The sequence below is a fragment of the Mustelus asterias genome, chromosome 1 (assembly GCF_964213995.1).
Source record: "Mustelus asterias chromosome 1, sMusAst1.hap1.1, whole genome shotgun sequence".
Lineage (NCBI taxonomy): Eukaryota > Metazoa > Chordata > Chondrichthyes > Carcharhiniformes > Triakidae > Mustelus > Mustelus asterias.
In genome coordinates this window covers 70,923,018-70,937,262 of record NC_135801.1, presented here as the reverse complement: position 1 = coordinate 70,937,262, position 14,245 = coordinate 70,923,018, and the positions used below count along the sequence as shown (strand labels likewise).

Sequence of the window (14,245 nt, the reverse complement as noted above, 5' to 3'; positions counted from 1 at the left end):
CTGCCTTTGACAGCTCCAATGTGAGGTTGGGGAATTCAAACCACTTCTACAATATTGGTAGAGTCATGCCCCTTCTTTTGGTAGACGTGGTTCATGGTCTCAGAACAGTCATGAACCACAAAGGGATCCCACTCTTAAGTCATCAACCAAAAAAACAAACAGGCATTAAATTTAATCTACATTAAATTTCGTCTGCCACTTGCCCACCCATTCCACTGCCGTGTGGATGTTCTACACTACCCTCTTCACAGTTTGCAATACTTCTAACTTTCATATCACCTGCAAATTTAAATTGTGCCCTGTCCACCAAGATCTAGGTCATTAATTCATATGGGGCCTGAATTTTTCCAGTGCACATGAAGTCCCCCTGTTGCCAATCAACACTCATTTGAAATGGCAGCAGACCTGTCCAAGTCAGTGGGAGTGCATTCCCTGCCAACTCTGATGGTGGGGTTGAGCACCCACCATCTGAAAAAGTCAGGCCACAAAGAAATGTTGGAGTTCTAACTCAAATCCATGGTGAACTCCAAGGTTTCCTTTTCCAGACTGTGAAAAGCAATTTCTCACCACCATCCTTTGTTTTCTATCAGTCAGTCAATTTTGTATCCATGGTGTTTTATTCCAGGAACTTTAACTTTGCTCACATATGTAATGTGGCACTTCGTCAAATGCCTTTTGGAAGTCCATGTACATCACATTGACAATATTATCCTCATCAACCTTTTGTGTTACCTTATCAAAAGATTCAGACATACTAATTAAACAGTTTTTCTTTAACAAATCCATGTAGATTTTCTTAAATAATCCACATTTGCCCAAGTGACTATTAATTTTACCCCAAGTTATCATTTCTAAAAGCTTCCCTACAACTGAGGTTAAACTGGCGTGTGTTTTCTGGCCTTAAATTTACATCAATTGTTAAAACAAGGGTTTTACATCTTCAATTCTCCAGTCCTCTGGCACCACTCCAGAGTCTAAGGAAGATTGGAAATTTATGACCAGTGCCTAAGTGCCACTCTCACTTCCTTCAGAATCTTTGGATACATCTCATCTGGTTCTGGTGCCTTAACTGCTTATGAACTATCCAATACTATCTTCTTATCCACTTTAAACTCTTCACTTTTCCGAATTGCCTCCTCTTTCACAATGATCTGGCCAATGTCATCATCTTTGGTAAAGACAAATGCAAAGCATTCATGCAGTATCTCAGTTATGCCCCGCCTCCATGAGTCAATCCCTTTAATGGTCCTAAATACTTTCCTTTGCGCAGCACGGTGGCACAATGGCTAATACTGCTGCCTCACAGTGTCAGGGACCCAGATTTGATTCTGGGGTCTGTCTGTGTGGTGTTTTCACATTCTTCCAGTATCTGCATAGGTTTTTGCCAGATGCTCCAGTTTCCTCCCGCAGTCCGAAGGCATGCAGGTCAAAGTGGATTAGCCATGCTAAAGTGTGCGCATGTGTGTGCGCGTATGTGACCGTGTTTGATGTGGTATAATGCCTCTCAAACTACAAGCCCTTGGCCATAGACTAGTGACCTGTTCTGGAATAATTAGCTACAGAAACAGACAAAAGTCTGACCTATGCACTATCAGGGTATGGAAAGGTTGAGGGAGAATCCTCCCTTGCCACTATTTTACTGTTTATGTGTCTACAGAAAACTTTTGGAATCCTTTTTATTTAGTTGTCTGTCTCTTTTCATGATCTCTGTTTTTCTTATTTGCTTATTCAATTCCCCTCTGAATCTTTTCTATTCAGCCTGGTTCTCAATTCCATTATCCATCAGAAATCCGTCAGCAGTAGATATTTTCTGCTTCATTTAAACCTCCATCTCTTTTATCATCCAGGGAGCTCGAGATTTGTTTGCCCAATCCTCTTCATGGGAAGATACCTTGATTGCACTTAAACTACATCTTCTTTAAGTGCAGTTCATTGTTCAGTTACAGTTCTGCTCGCTAACTTCAATTCCTATTTTCTGAATTAAACAAGGAACCCTCTCAGAATAACTGAGGATGGGCAATAAATGTGATTCTGCCAGTGCTGCCTATCTCTCTTGAACAAATAACATTTTTCTTTAAATGGGTGAATTTTATCATAATACAATGCTATACTGATATATACTAACCCGTTTTACACAATGTTTTGATCTTATACTTTTTGTACAGAAGTCCACAGGTCAGTAATTATTGGGGTCCTCCTCTCAGAACTCTTTGCCACTCACCCTATGGGCAAAATCTTGTCCCTTCCCCCATGGCAAATTTCTTGGTGGGGGCACATAATCTGGCAGGAGGGTGATTAGTGGGGTCTGCACAATTTGCCCATCTCTAATTTGATTAAATCCCAGCAGAAAGGCCTTTCAGAGACTTCCTGCTCTCTGCCAACTGAAGCCCTTCAATGGGCAATTAATGTCCACTTAAAGGTCTCATGCTGCTGCTGTTGATATTAATTGAGCAGCAGACAGGGGGTTTGCAATGCAAGGAGCTCGACAAGCAATCCTTGACATTTTCGTTTGTGGGTCTCCAAAGGCAGACACTCATTCAAAGATACTCGGTGTCTGCTTGAGCAACCAGCATTGGGAAGGGAAGGGGGCCCACTGGGAGACAGCCCCAAGCCCTTCCTGCTGGCCCCCTCACCCACAACTCTCTTCCCATGACACCCTCTTGTTATTGATCACCTATGCATTGGTCCCTCCTTGATTGAGCTCAGGTGTTGGCACAACATTGGCAGCAGCCATCGCCTCCCCAGTGGCGCTGCTGATTACAGAAGAACTGCAGGCCTGTGATTTGTCAGCAGCTCTCAGCAGGTGGAACCTCTGCCCTTAGGGCCTTTGAACCTTAGGAAAGATCTGCTGCTGGCCTAACAAGTGCCAGAGTGCCACAAGATGCAGCAGGCCTCCCCGAAAGGCATTGTGAGGTCTTGCTGGCCCTCCAGCTGACAGTCGAGACTCCTGTCACTGCCACAAGATTTTGCTCTCTCAAATTATCTGAGTTCAGAATGAAGTTCCCATATTTGAGTTGAGTCTGTGGGTACCTATGCCACTTTGGTGCATCTCATCAGTTAAAAAAGAGAACTTGGTGAAAATGACAATCATCAACCAAGGCTATGGGTGCAAATCCCAAGTTGTTTTGCTCCCATCTGGTCCTTTTAAAAGTGTGTTGAAGAAAATCAAAAAGGTTTCTCCAAATTGCAGGGGATTGAGACCAAATCCAGATCTAAACCCCTAGCTGGGTCCCATTTTTGTCAGGTGGCAAACCAATACATCTTTTCTCATGCCAGCAGTGCCTTGATCTGGCCAAGACCCTGATGCAAGTGACCTTGTTTAAGATAGGTAGTGATCCCCAGATATGTAAAGTCATAGAACTTGCATCTTTCAGATGATAGTCTATTAAATAGGAAAACATTGAACATTAGTGGTGATTTTTCTAAACATTTTACTCCCATTTACAACAATATATTTTCTTCATTCTATCAAGCATGCTTCTGCTCACCATTAAGTTTCTGAAATTACTTGTTTCATTACGAAAGATGCTAATTGGAAGGCTTGATCCTACTTTATAGCTAAGCATAAGAAAAATTCAATAATGAGCTATTCTGGGCTGCCATTGGGTTACAAACAGTTTTAGGGGAGGTATGAGAGCAAGTATCCTGATTTGTTACTGAATCTGAGACCAGTGCATGGTGTGAAGGAGAAATTGGAGGAAAATAAATCAACCAACAAATATTAATTATTACAATCCACACAAATGAATGTAAGGTGACATTTCATATCAAAGTGAAACTGTAAAAGTAAGTTTTGATTTGAAGTTCAGCTGAAGAGTTATTGTTTTGATCTGCGTCCAAAGCTCTGCTGCACTAAACACGCTGTCAAAGACAGGTGAATAAGATACAGGAGCAGAATTTGGCCATTTGGACCATAGAGCTGCTCCACCTTCAATCATGGCTAGTGTGTTTCTCAACCCCAATCTCCCGCTTTTTCCCCGTACCTTTGATCCCCTTACCAATCAAGAACCTATCTATCTCTGTTGTAAATACACTCAATGACCTGGCCTCCACAGCTTTCTGTGGCAATGAATTCCATAGATTCACCACCCTCGGAGAATAAACCCCATAATTGCCACTTCTCCTTTATCTCTTCCTCTATGGGCTTCTATTCTGTGCCTCCCCAGTTTAATGCAACTCCGATTGAATGCTTAATGTCTGAAGACATGTTGGTGCATTTTATAGTAATTTGTGTTGGTTCTCCAATGTAATGCATGGCTGCCATATACAAAATTTACATTTTTAAGAATCAACTTTTTGATTTTTTACAAAAATATTTAGCAAAGTCCAGGAGATTCTAATTGCAGTATCTTACCCTTGATGGATTTATTAATGGAGCACTATTAGCTAAATAGTGGGATTTCCTTCTCAATGGAAATCTGCTCATGTCTGCCCAACATCTCAGAAATGTAATCCTTATTATGTTTCACAGCACTGGTCTGCTGTGTATGGATGGCTTACTCTGTAACTGACGAAATTAAGATTTGGCACGGAGTGTTCCACCCATAATTTTATTGTCGATAGGTCATTTCTAGAAATGCATTCTGAATGTTTTGAGAACATTTAGCACATTGCACTTATAAAAAGTTATGCATCATGTCCTATCATATCTCTTTCTGCGTCTATCTAGATTCCTTTAAATATTTTTGTTTCAGCTGATGGGTCAGCATCTGACTCTTTTTCTATTAGCCCACCAAATCCCACAATGGGTGTTAATTTATCTCTCTGCACATCAATGACATTATCCATTCATCAATCAACTCGATTCAATTATTTACTGATAATTCCGCTGCATATTCATTAACTTCTTCCAGATTGCAAACTCTTTATGTTTACAAACTCCAATTATCTTGTATAGGTTTCTATGCCTGGGCCAACAAATATTTTGCTTCTTTCACTTTTTTAAAAAGTCACAAGCTTTGAAATACTAATGTACTTGTCTGGGATTTCTGCCCATTACAGATGCATTAACCAACATTGCATTTCAAAGTTACATTTACTCGATAACTTTAGTGGAAGATCAGTCAAAATTCTGAAGAAACAATGTGAACAGCTCTTTCTATTAATCTTAACCGAAATGTCAATAGAAAATTAGGACTTCACCATGGAAGCTATAAGCTTGCAACAATCTTTCATCAGCCCACCCTTACTGTACTGTTCTTCTTTAATATTCTTTACCTCAATATTACCACTACAAAAGATATTTCTCTCTTTATCCAAAACATTTTTATCCCCTCAACATCTCTTCAGAAGCTAACCCTGCCCCAGATTGGACTATTTCTCCAATATCTGGAGATAACACATTCCTCTTTTCTCGAGCGCTTGAAAAGAATACAAGAAAAAAATTCTTCATCTGACAGATAATCCATCTTTCCACTCTAATTTCCTAATTTTTTTGCTGCTATTCAAATTAGTCCTTTAATGCTGCTTTGTTCCCCCTAAACTCTAAATGCTCCTTCTCCCCTTGAGATCGTCAATGAGTTGACATCAAGTCTCATGCAACATTTTTTGCCTCTCTCCCATAAAATTAGAGGTCAAATTGTTGATCATTGTGGTCAAGTTGCATCCATCAGTTGTGCATTAACCAGTGTATGAGGTGACATGTTAGGAGTCCTGAGTCCTTTCCTTTCCCCATCACCTTCAGGCCAAGCTTAGTATAATCTAATTGTTCTTGGTGTTTTTGAATATTTCCTCTTGCCCTTTTAAATTTGCGTGAGGGGGCTTATTTTTTCATCTTGCTTTCTCAAAAAGTTGGCAGAGAGATGGATTCTGATTGATTAAACCTTTCAATAATCCATTTACATTAATAACTAGCTTCAAGCAGGAACTCCACCTCAGAAGCTAAACTGTGATTTAACTGGAGTGGATGCATAAGGTCCCAGAAGGAGGAAACACCACTCCATAAGACGGAGTCAAAGTACCCCCGAGGGCAAATATGAATGCCGTTGCCTATGTTAGTTGACCTCAGGACGTCCACTTTATTTTGGCTACAGATGTGTAGAACACGCATGTAACAGCACTCTTCAAATATAATGGTGCCACATCAGGAAATAAGATATTACCTTTGTCGATGAATCAACAACCGCACCTCTCTCCAATAATTCCTGCACAAGGTCCACATGTCCTTCTTTTGCTGCCAGATGCAGTGCATTGAGGCCATTCTGCAACAGTAAAGTACATATAGCATTGTACAGTTGCATATCAACAGCATAACATGCATGAATACAAACACTTGTGTTCTGATTGACAATTGCAAGAAATCCTATATATGCTGAACCTTTCAGTTAAAGTGGCATATTTATCCAAGGTCACTGTTCATTCATTTACTGAAATGTTTCATGACAACCAACGTCACAGTGAACTATCTCATTGGAACACTTGCGTGTATTCTTGTCGTGTTTGAAAATATATAGCTTTTCTGGCTCATCTACACCTTAAACAAATAGAATTGGCAAACTTTTTTCATCAAATCTTTCACCTTGTAAATTTAAAACTGAAGCTATTAAAACAGATCACAACCCAATTAAGTTAAATCCTATATATTCGGCCTAAAATAAATTCAAAATCACATCAATGCTTGTTTCAAGGATGGATGAAACCATCAAACATATACTGCCTTGTGTTAGCCACTCAGTATGCGTTACTGGCAGAGACACATTTAAAATTCTTTGTACGCTGGGCATCAAAAACATTTGGGAGTCCTATACACCACTCACTCAACCCTCCCCAACCTCAATCAATTAGACATCTCTTTTTAAATGTGGTGTGTTCAGTTTGGAGCTTTATTCCAGTCCCTCAGTTGTAAAGGGATTCAAAAGCAGAACACTTTTGAAAATAACATGTAAAATATGTTAATGTATCCAGTGAAGCATTAAACCTCATCGTTAATGTCTAGACAGTCATGTTAATTGGCAAATGTATCAATCAAATAATTTCTAATTGGAACTATCTGGCCGCACTATCACTAGCATTTCTGGGTTTCAAGATGCAACCTGCATTAATGTTTATTTTACAATATGCTTTGTAAATAGTTCTGAAAAAGGAGCTTGCTCTTGTAAAACAAAACAACTTTCTGAAAGAAATGGGCCTGAATTTTTTGGATGGCTGCAATGCATGTGGACTGAAGAAGTAGAGGAAGCAGTGAAGGTAATTGGCAGGGCTGCTGGGGAGGGGTGTGCAGAGGCGCCTGGAGGATTGCAAGTAGAGTTTAGAGTCCCGGGGGAGGATATGCCCTGATGGTGGAGGGGTTAGGGCCTGAAGTCTCCATGCCTTGAAGGGAGGGATCCCCCAATCAGTAAGGGATTTTAGATGGAGATGCCACCCCCCCCCCTCCCCCCCTTACTGCCCAAAATGTAGCTTTGGCAATTTTTCTGTACGCCCGAACCCCCCCCCCCCCAATCTGTCATTTGCAAACTAGCCTAAACATTGAGGCTGAGTGGGAAAAGACACTTACGAGGCCATTGATTGGCCACTTAAGAGCCTTAACTGGGGCAAGAGCGGGCTTGCCACACCCCCAGGCCAGGCCGGCAGGGTCACAGAGAGAATCCTGTCCATGCAATTTCAGGCTCCATCCCCCCACTCCCCACCACCAGTCTCAAAACCCACCACAGGATGGAGGGAGCATAAAAATTCTGGCCTGAAATTGTATCTGGATCTCCTTGAAGTCTAGATGACAGACAGTTGATCCATTTCAAATTTATTAAACTGGTGGCAAACAAAACAGAGCAAAATTGTGCTTTTTACATTTAAAATAAGATAGAAAGTAAAACCTACACTGTATGTGTGTCAAGAACTCAGTCTGTATATATCACAACAACCTGTATACTCCAGTTGCACCAACACAGGGCAACCAATTTAAACAAAATTCATTCTTGAGATTTCAGCAGCACTTATTGCCCATAATTAGCTTTCAGAAGGTGGTAGTGAGCCATGTTCTTGAACGATTGCAGTCCATGCGGTTAAGGTGCTCCTACAATGTTTTTAGGCACAGCGATATACATCTAAGTCAGAATGGTAGCTGACGTAGAGAAGTTTAAAGTAGTTGGATGCCCATGTGCCTGCTGCTCTGGTCCTTCTAAGTGGTAAAGTTATAGATTCTGTCAGAGAAGCCTCAGCAAATTGCCTTGGTACATATTGTAGATTGTACACAGTCAGCCACAATGCGCCAGTGATGGTGCAGTGGATGTTTAAAGATGGTGGATGGTTTACCAGTCAAGCAGATATTTTATCTTGAATGATATCAAGCTTCATGAGTAGATGGGTGCAGCTTAAATAGCACTCAAGTGGAGAGTATTCCATCACACTTATGACTTGTACCTTACTGGAGAAGCATGGGGAAGACACGAGATGAGTGAGGCAGGCACCGCGGAGTATCCAGCCTCTGACCTGTTCCTCCATTTACAGTTTTTATGTGGTTTTCAAGTTCAGCTTTTGGTTAATGGTCACAACTGGGAAGTTTACGGTGAGGATTTCAGTGAAAGTCAAAAGAGGTGGTTTAGCACTTTGAGCTGAATCTATCTGACTTTAAAAACTTTCAGGAGTCAGGACCACTTTTGGGCCCAGGCCCCATTTACAGCAGCAGTGGGACTTCAGGCTTGATCTTATGTGAGATGGTCAATTAAGAAACTTCTTCTGGAATTGCCATCCAATTCGGGACGGCAGATGGTTTCCGGGTATTTGTGGGGGGGGGGGTGGGCGGTGGAAACAGCCCACCCCCCCCAAATAGCTCATTGCTAGGGTGGCTGACAGCCTGCATGGTATCGTCAGTGAGACACTGCTAAAGAAAAAGCAGTAGGAATTGTACACTCATAATGGAGGCACCATCATTATCAAGGGAGCGGCTGGCACTTCATCAGTTCCAGCACTATCTGGGTCATCAGTCTGCAGGAGATCGTCACACTATCGTGAGCCTCTAATATGGGAATTTATCAGCCTTGTCATATCTTGCCTGTAAACATTAAAAAGCTTTATAATCTTGCACAGCTTCGACCTCCCACTGTGCAGCCGCCTCCTATGAGTTGCCAAACTGCTGAGACAGTATAGGTTTCTTGAGACACTGGAAAATTTGGCTACTGCTGGGAAAATGGCTGAAAATTGATCCCTTAACTACCTTAATTGGCATCCCGCTACTGAAGTGTTAGTTGCTGCCATCGGACCCAGCCGACCCCTGGGAAAAACAGCTGGGTGTGGGAACTAATCTGCGAATCACCCAACACATTTTTTTTTTAAATTTGCTTAGCCCTCCCCTCACCACCACCTCCATTTCTATCTCCAAGGACCTGGGAAATTACTCCCCATTCCCCTTGTTCTTGGAGCTTGTCAATACCTGGAGCTATGAATGTTACTTGCCACTTAGCAGCCCAAGTCTGCATGCTGTCCATGAAACCTCCAATGGGGCGCTGTGAAATAGATTATTTAAATTTTTGCTGTCTTGATATTTTTCTAGAAACTAGTTTAAACATTCAAAGTAGCTGATTTTCTGCGATTTCCAGGTGACAAATTTCTTTCTTGAAATTTGAAAGCAAGGAATATTGAAGTAAAATCATGACACTGCGTTGCACCCGTACAGGAAGATTTGGAACGAGTTCGTAAGTTCACCAGCTGATACACAAGAGGCCCTTCTTTGATGGAGTGCCAGGTTGCTTCAAAACAGATATGGCATATTTCAGCACATGGCCTTTTATTAGCAAGATCATCTGCCATTAATCCTAACAATCACAGATCAAATCTGAGTAAGATTGGGGCTGAGGTGCTCATGCTTAGAGCAGAGTGAGAGCCAGGATCCTCAACACAAGAGTATTTATCAGCACCAGGCATACAAGATACTTGATGCTCACGTGTAATGTTACAACTACCAACCACTCTGTTCCACGCAAGCTGTTGGACTTTAACCTGGTGTTGTTAAACTTCTTACTGTGTTTACCCCAGTCCAACGCCGGCATCTCCACATCATGACTACCCACTTCAGTAAGCCAGAGATAAAAACAGAAAATGCTGGAAAAACTCCAGCATTTTCTGTTTTATTGAAATTTCCAGCATCTGCATCATTTTGCTTTTATTTCAGTAAATAAGAGGACGTTTTTAAACTGAAATAGTTTTAATTTATTTGTGTCAATCAAGAGATTTATTTTTAAATTAGCCTTTTTCATTCCAGTTTACTGTTGGACATTCCTTTGAACTAATTATTCTCTATTTATGTATCCATGCATTCGCAGCCCTGATATGATGCAAATTTGGTAACTCCAACTTTCCTGACAGCTGTTGGGCCTTTAATAAATGTACGGTTAACTGCATCACCAGTAATAAATTACAAAATATCAAACGAATATAAAAAGGATGTATTCCACACAATTAATCTGTGTCTTATATCCTCTGCCTTATAGGAAATAATGTATCACTTCTGTCATTTTAATAGTAGTTACTGTCTATTTCTCGAACGTAAGTTCTCAAGTTAATTTCATGACTAGATGAACTAAAGTGTGACACCATGGGTGGAATTTTATATGCAACCCACTGTGTGTTTCACTGCGGCAGAGGCTGCCCGCCACTGAGGTGGGGGGGGGGGGGCAAGATCTTCTGGTCCTGGCAGGGGAAAGTCAATGATCAGACAGTTGATCTCCCATGCTAGGGTAGAGTCAATCATCAGGGTAGTCGATGAGGTTAAACTGAGGTGTCGCCTGATACAAATTTTCAAAGCCATCTCGGCCTTTTGGCTCAGGTGGAGTGTCAGATCAAGCCCAAGATGGGGTGCAATGCCTCATGGTGTCAGCTTGGATCTTATTTGCCCTTCTTGTGGGGACTATGAATTGCATTCAGTTTGAATTTAGTTTATATGTAATAAATATTTTTTTTAATTCTTCTGGTTCCACTATTATTAATGGGGTTTTCCATTGAACTCACCCCTTGCAACCACAAAACTTTGGCAGAGGTGCACCAATGGGACTAGAAGATCCCTTTAGCATGAACGGTCAGAAAGTTCTGGCCCATAGGTGGAACAGCACAGTAGGGACAATGAAGCTTTCACGGTTAAAGAAAGATTGTGCTGTATTTTGCATTGGGCAGGGGCTGTTGACAGCAAAATATCCACAGTCACTTTCATTACTCCTTCGAATGCAACTTCAGAATGTTCAGCAGATGCAGATTAGTGCAGAAATCCTGAAGTTTCAGTCTGGCACTTGGTTTGAACACAGGCTGTGCTGTGTGTACCCCACCATCCCATCATGATCCCAGAGCCAACAATCACTGAAACCAGTGAGAGTTTAAACTCTCCCACTCCCACATCACCACTCGAAACCCCTTTAAAATGTTACACCTTGTTCAATCAGGTGTAACTGGGGTTTTAATGGCAATGCAATTAACAAAGTTTGATGAACAACAGATCTGACGCTAAAAATATAATTTAAATAATCATGGAGTTCTGCTAAATAATTAATCATTAGGGCCCAAAACTTCCTGTCTCTGGATTGTCAGAGATGGGGTGTACTGCAGAAGATTTGTGACAGGAAGTCTAAACTTCCAATGAACTGATTCCCTGCTGCTTTCCATGAATGTCTTTGACCCTGAGCACAGGGTGGATACTTGGGCTAGATACAAGGGACTTCGCTGGATACTTACCCAGGAAAAGCGAGCCAATTTAAAACCTGGTCTAACACCTGGACAACTTCACAACTGATTGACTGAACCACCTTCTCCTTACCATCCAACTACCTTCCTGAGCACCCACTGGCTACCAGACTACCACTGCACCACCCAATGGCAGCCCCAACCATCTGTCTACTTGCCCGACTGCTAAACATTGCCGCTGACTGGATGTACCCCACCATCTGGATGTGCGAGCCATTCCTTATAATAATAATTTACTTTTAAAAAGTTTTTTTCAAAATAGTTTAGCATCTACTTTCACCTGTTGTTTGTGTCTCAATCTTTAATTTGCTCTACGTAGAAAACTTTGAAACGTGATTTTCTTTTACTGCTATAATTTTCCTGCTTGGGTGAAGGGGTGTCTGTGCAAATTCCTTAACGTAATTGACTGTTTGGACAGCCTGATAACGTCACTCCACACCTGGAATCCCCAGTAATAAACACTGCAATCGCTGTACACGAGAGCGTGGACATCCTCACCAGGGTGATCGCTAGCTCTCTGAGCAAGACTTGTTCACGGTCAGTGGTGAGAGCACCCTTGATCGGCACTGACTGCAAAATCTGGCCAAATGAAATGTGGACCAGTCAAGAAGACAGATGTTGAGTTATTCCTTATAAAAGGATGAGCATTCTGTAAATTTCTTGGAAACATTCCTGCTCACTGACCTAACTTTACCAGAACGCAGTAGAAACCCCACATATGGAAAGTAAAATTAGATTTCATTGACATTTCTAGCAAAATTCTAACAGCAGAGTGAAGGCAGCTCCAAGCAAATTCCTGACAGATGTTTTCACCAAAGACATAGAAATTTTCAATAAGGAATTATATCCAAATGCTAAAAACGGTGCATACCTGATTCGATGTATTGATATCTATCCCCCCTTTGAGGTACTCGAGCACTTTATCCAGATTTCCTGCCCTGGCAGCACGGAGGAAGCTTGCATTGCTGTCAGACTGCAAAAAGACATACCATCAATTAGCGATGCATTTTGCTCCACCAATGCAATATGCACAGTAAAAGGGATTTCCAGATAGTGGGCCGTAAATATTGATTTGCATTGAACTGTAAAAATGTACAGCCTTCATACTGCATCCAAGGAAACCACTGCTGGCCCGAGACTGGTTATATTAACTACTGTTCTATCTCTTATTTAATTTCTTGAAGTTTTAAAACTACAAATTATTTTCTCAAAGAGATCAATGAAACCCTCCATTCGGGTCGTATTTACTTCACCATGCCACCATCTTGGATTGGATAAAAAGAGATCTGTAAAGTGTAATCACTCTAGGCTGATTATAATAAAGCCTGTCCAAATTATGTGTCCTTTATTTACAGTGCAGCAGAAAGTACCAGATAGACACAAAAGGACTCTGAAATGAAGGAATAAAATGAGAGATAGAAGAACTAGTGATTGACTGACTTCTTGGCAGCCGAGAATAATTGCAAACTTTCAGCACAGTCTGATTTTTCAAACAAAGGCATTTAAAACTCGCATGGAAATCAATAGTAGTTGTTTCATTTCATAAACTCAAATTATGATTCTATGTGACGCAGAGAGAGCATGTGGTGAAAACACACCACTAACAAATCAGCATATGAAAAGAAAAATTGGGCACAGATTTCGTCATAATTATTTTCCTTTATATGCTAATCAGCTTCCTATATGTTTCCAAAAAATTCTGTTTTAATTACAGATTTCCAATGTTTTTATCTTGCGTTTTCGTGTGCTTATAGAATTCATTCTCTGGTGGGGACTAAATCACACAGCACCCAAAAATGAGCGTAGGCCTCATGACGTGCAATTACCCCTTGCTTGTACAATGTGGTATCGGCACTCTGCCAATTTTGTGACATAACTATGACTGTAGTAAGCAACCAGCACTAAGCACATTGTTCAGCAGCTACAAGCATCAGCAGGGGGGACAAAATCGTGAGTAGGTGGAATTTAAAAACAAGCCTACATTACTTAAAGCCAGCCTGTATCTCGTAAGTGCAAGAGCTTTGTGCCTGCAGCCAAGGATGTCCTTGTACAAGTTGTTCTGGATGTTGAAAAAGATTCAATGAAAGCATCACTTGAAAGAAAATATGCTTCAAGGTTCTCAGACACTGTAATGGAGGCCTTTGTGGAGGAGGTAAAAAGAGTCATGTGGTACTGTGGGATCAGATAACCATCACAGTTACTGCTGGGGTGAAGTCCCGAGGACCTGGACACAGTCCTGCAAGATGTTCAATAACCTTATATGAATGGTCAAAATCAGTAAATATATCTTGACTCTCGTCACACACCAGCTGCACACTGAGGGAGTAGAATCCTTTTTGTTTCTGATATTGGACTGCAGCATTTCAAAAAAGCAGCTCACCACCACTTTCAAGGGCAACAAGTGATGGGCAATAAACACTGACCAGCCAGTGATGCCCATGTCCCACGAATGAATAAAAAAAGGGCCAAGTTGATATGCGGAACCTGCAAAACAATCTGTGTGCAGTCAATGTAACTCTGCATCTTAAAAACCCTTCAATCCTAAAGGAGGAGTGTGATCACTCCATTTGCTTCTCTCAGTCAC

The 14,245-nt window shown here is 41.3% G+C and overlaps 1 protein-coding gene across 8 annotated transcripts in view; it reads right to left on the bottom strand.

Annotated features, from left to right (window-relative positions):
- Window positions 1–14,245, bottom strand: part of ank2b (ankyrin 2b, neuronal) — an 876,340-nt gene that overhangs the window by 318,571 nt on the left and 543,524 nt on the right. For all 8 annotated transcript variants that reach the window (XM_078213593.1, XM_078213597.1, XM_078213634.1 and 5 more), the window contains exons 3-4: window positions 12,533–12,634; window positions 6,102–6,200 (exon numbers count right to left, since the gene is read on the bottom strand). In XM_078213593.1, the coding sequence (XP_078069719.1) occupies window positions 6,102–6,200; window positions 12,533–12,634 (201 nt within the window). The remainder of the gene's footprint in view (window positions 1–6,101; window positions 6,201–12,532; window positions 12,635–14,245) is intronic.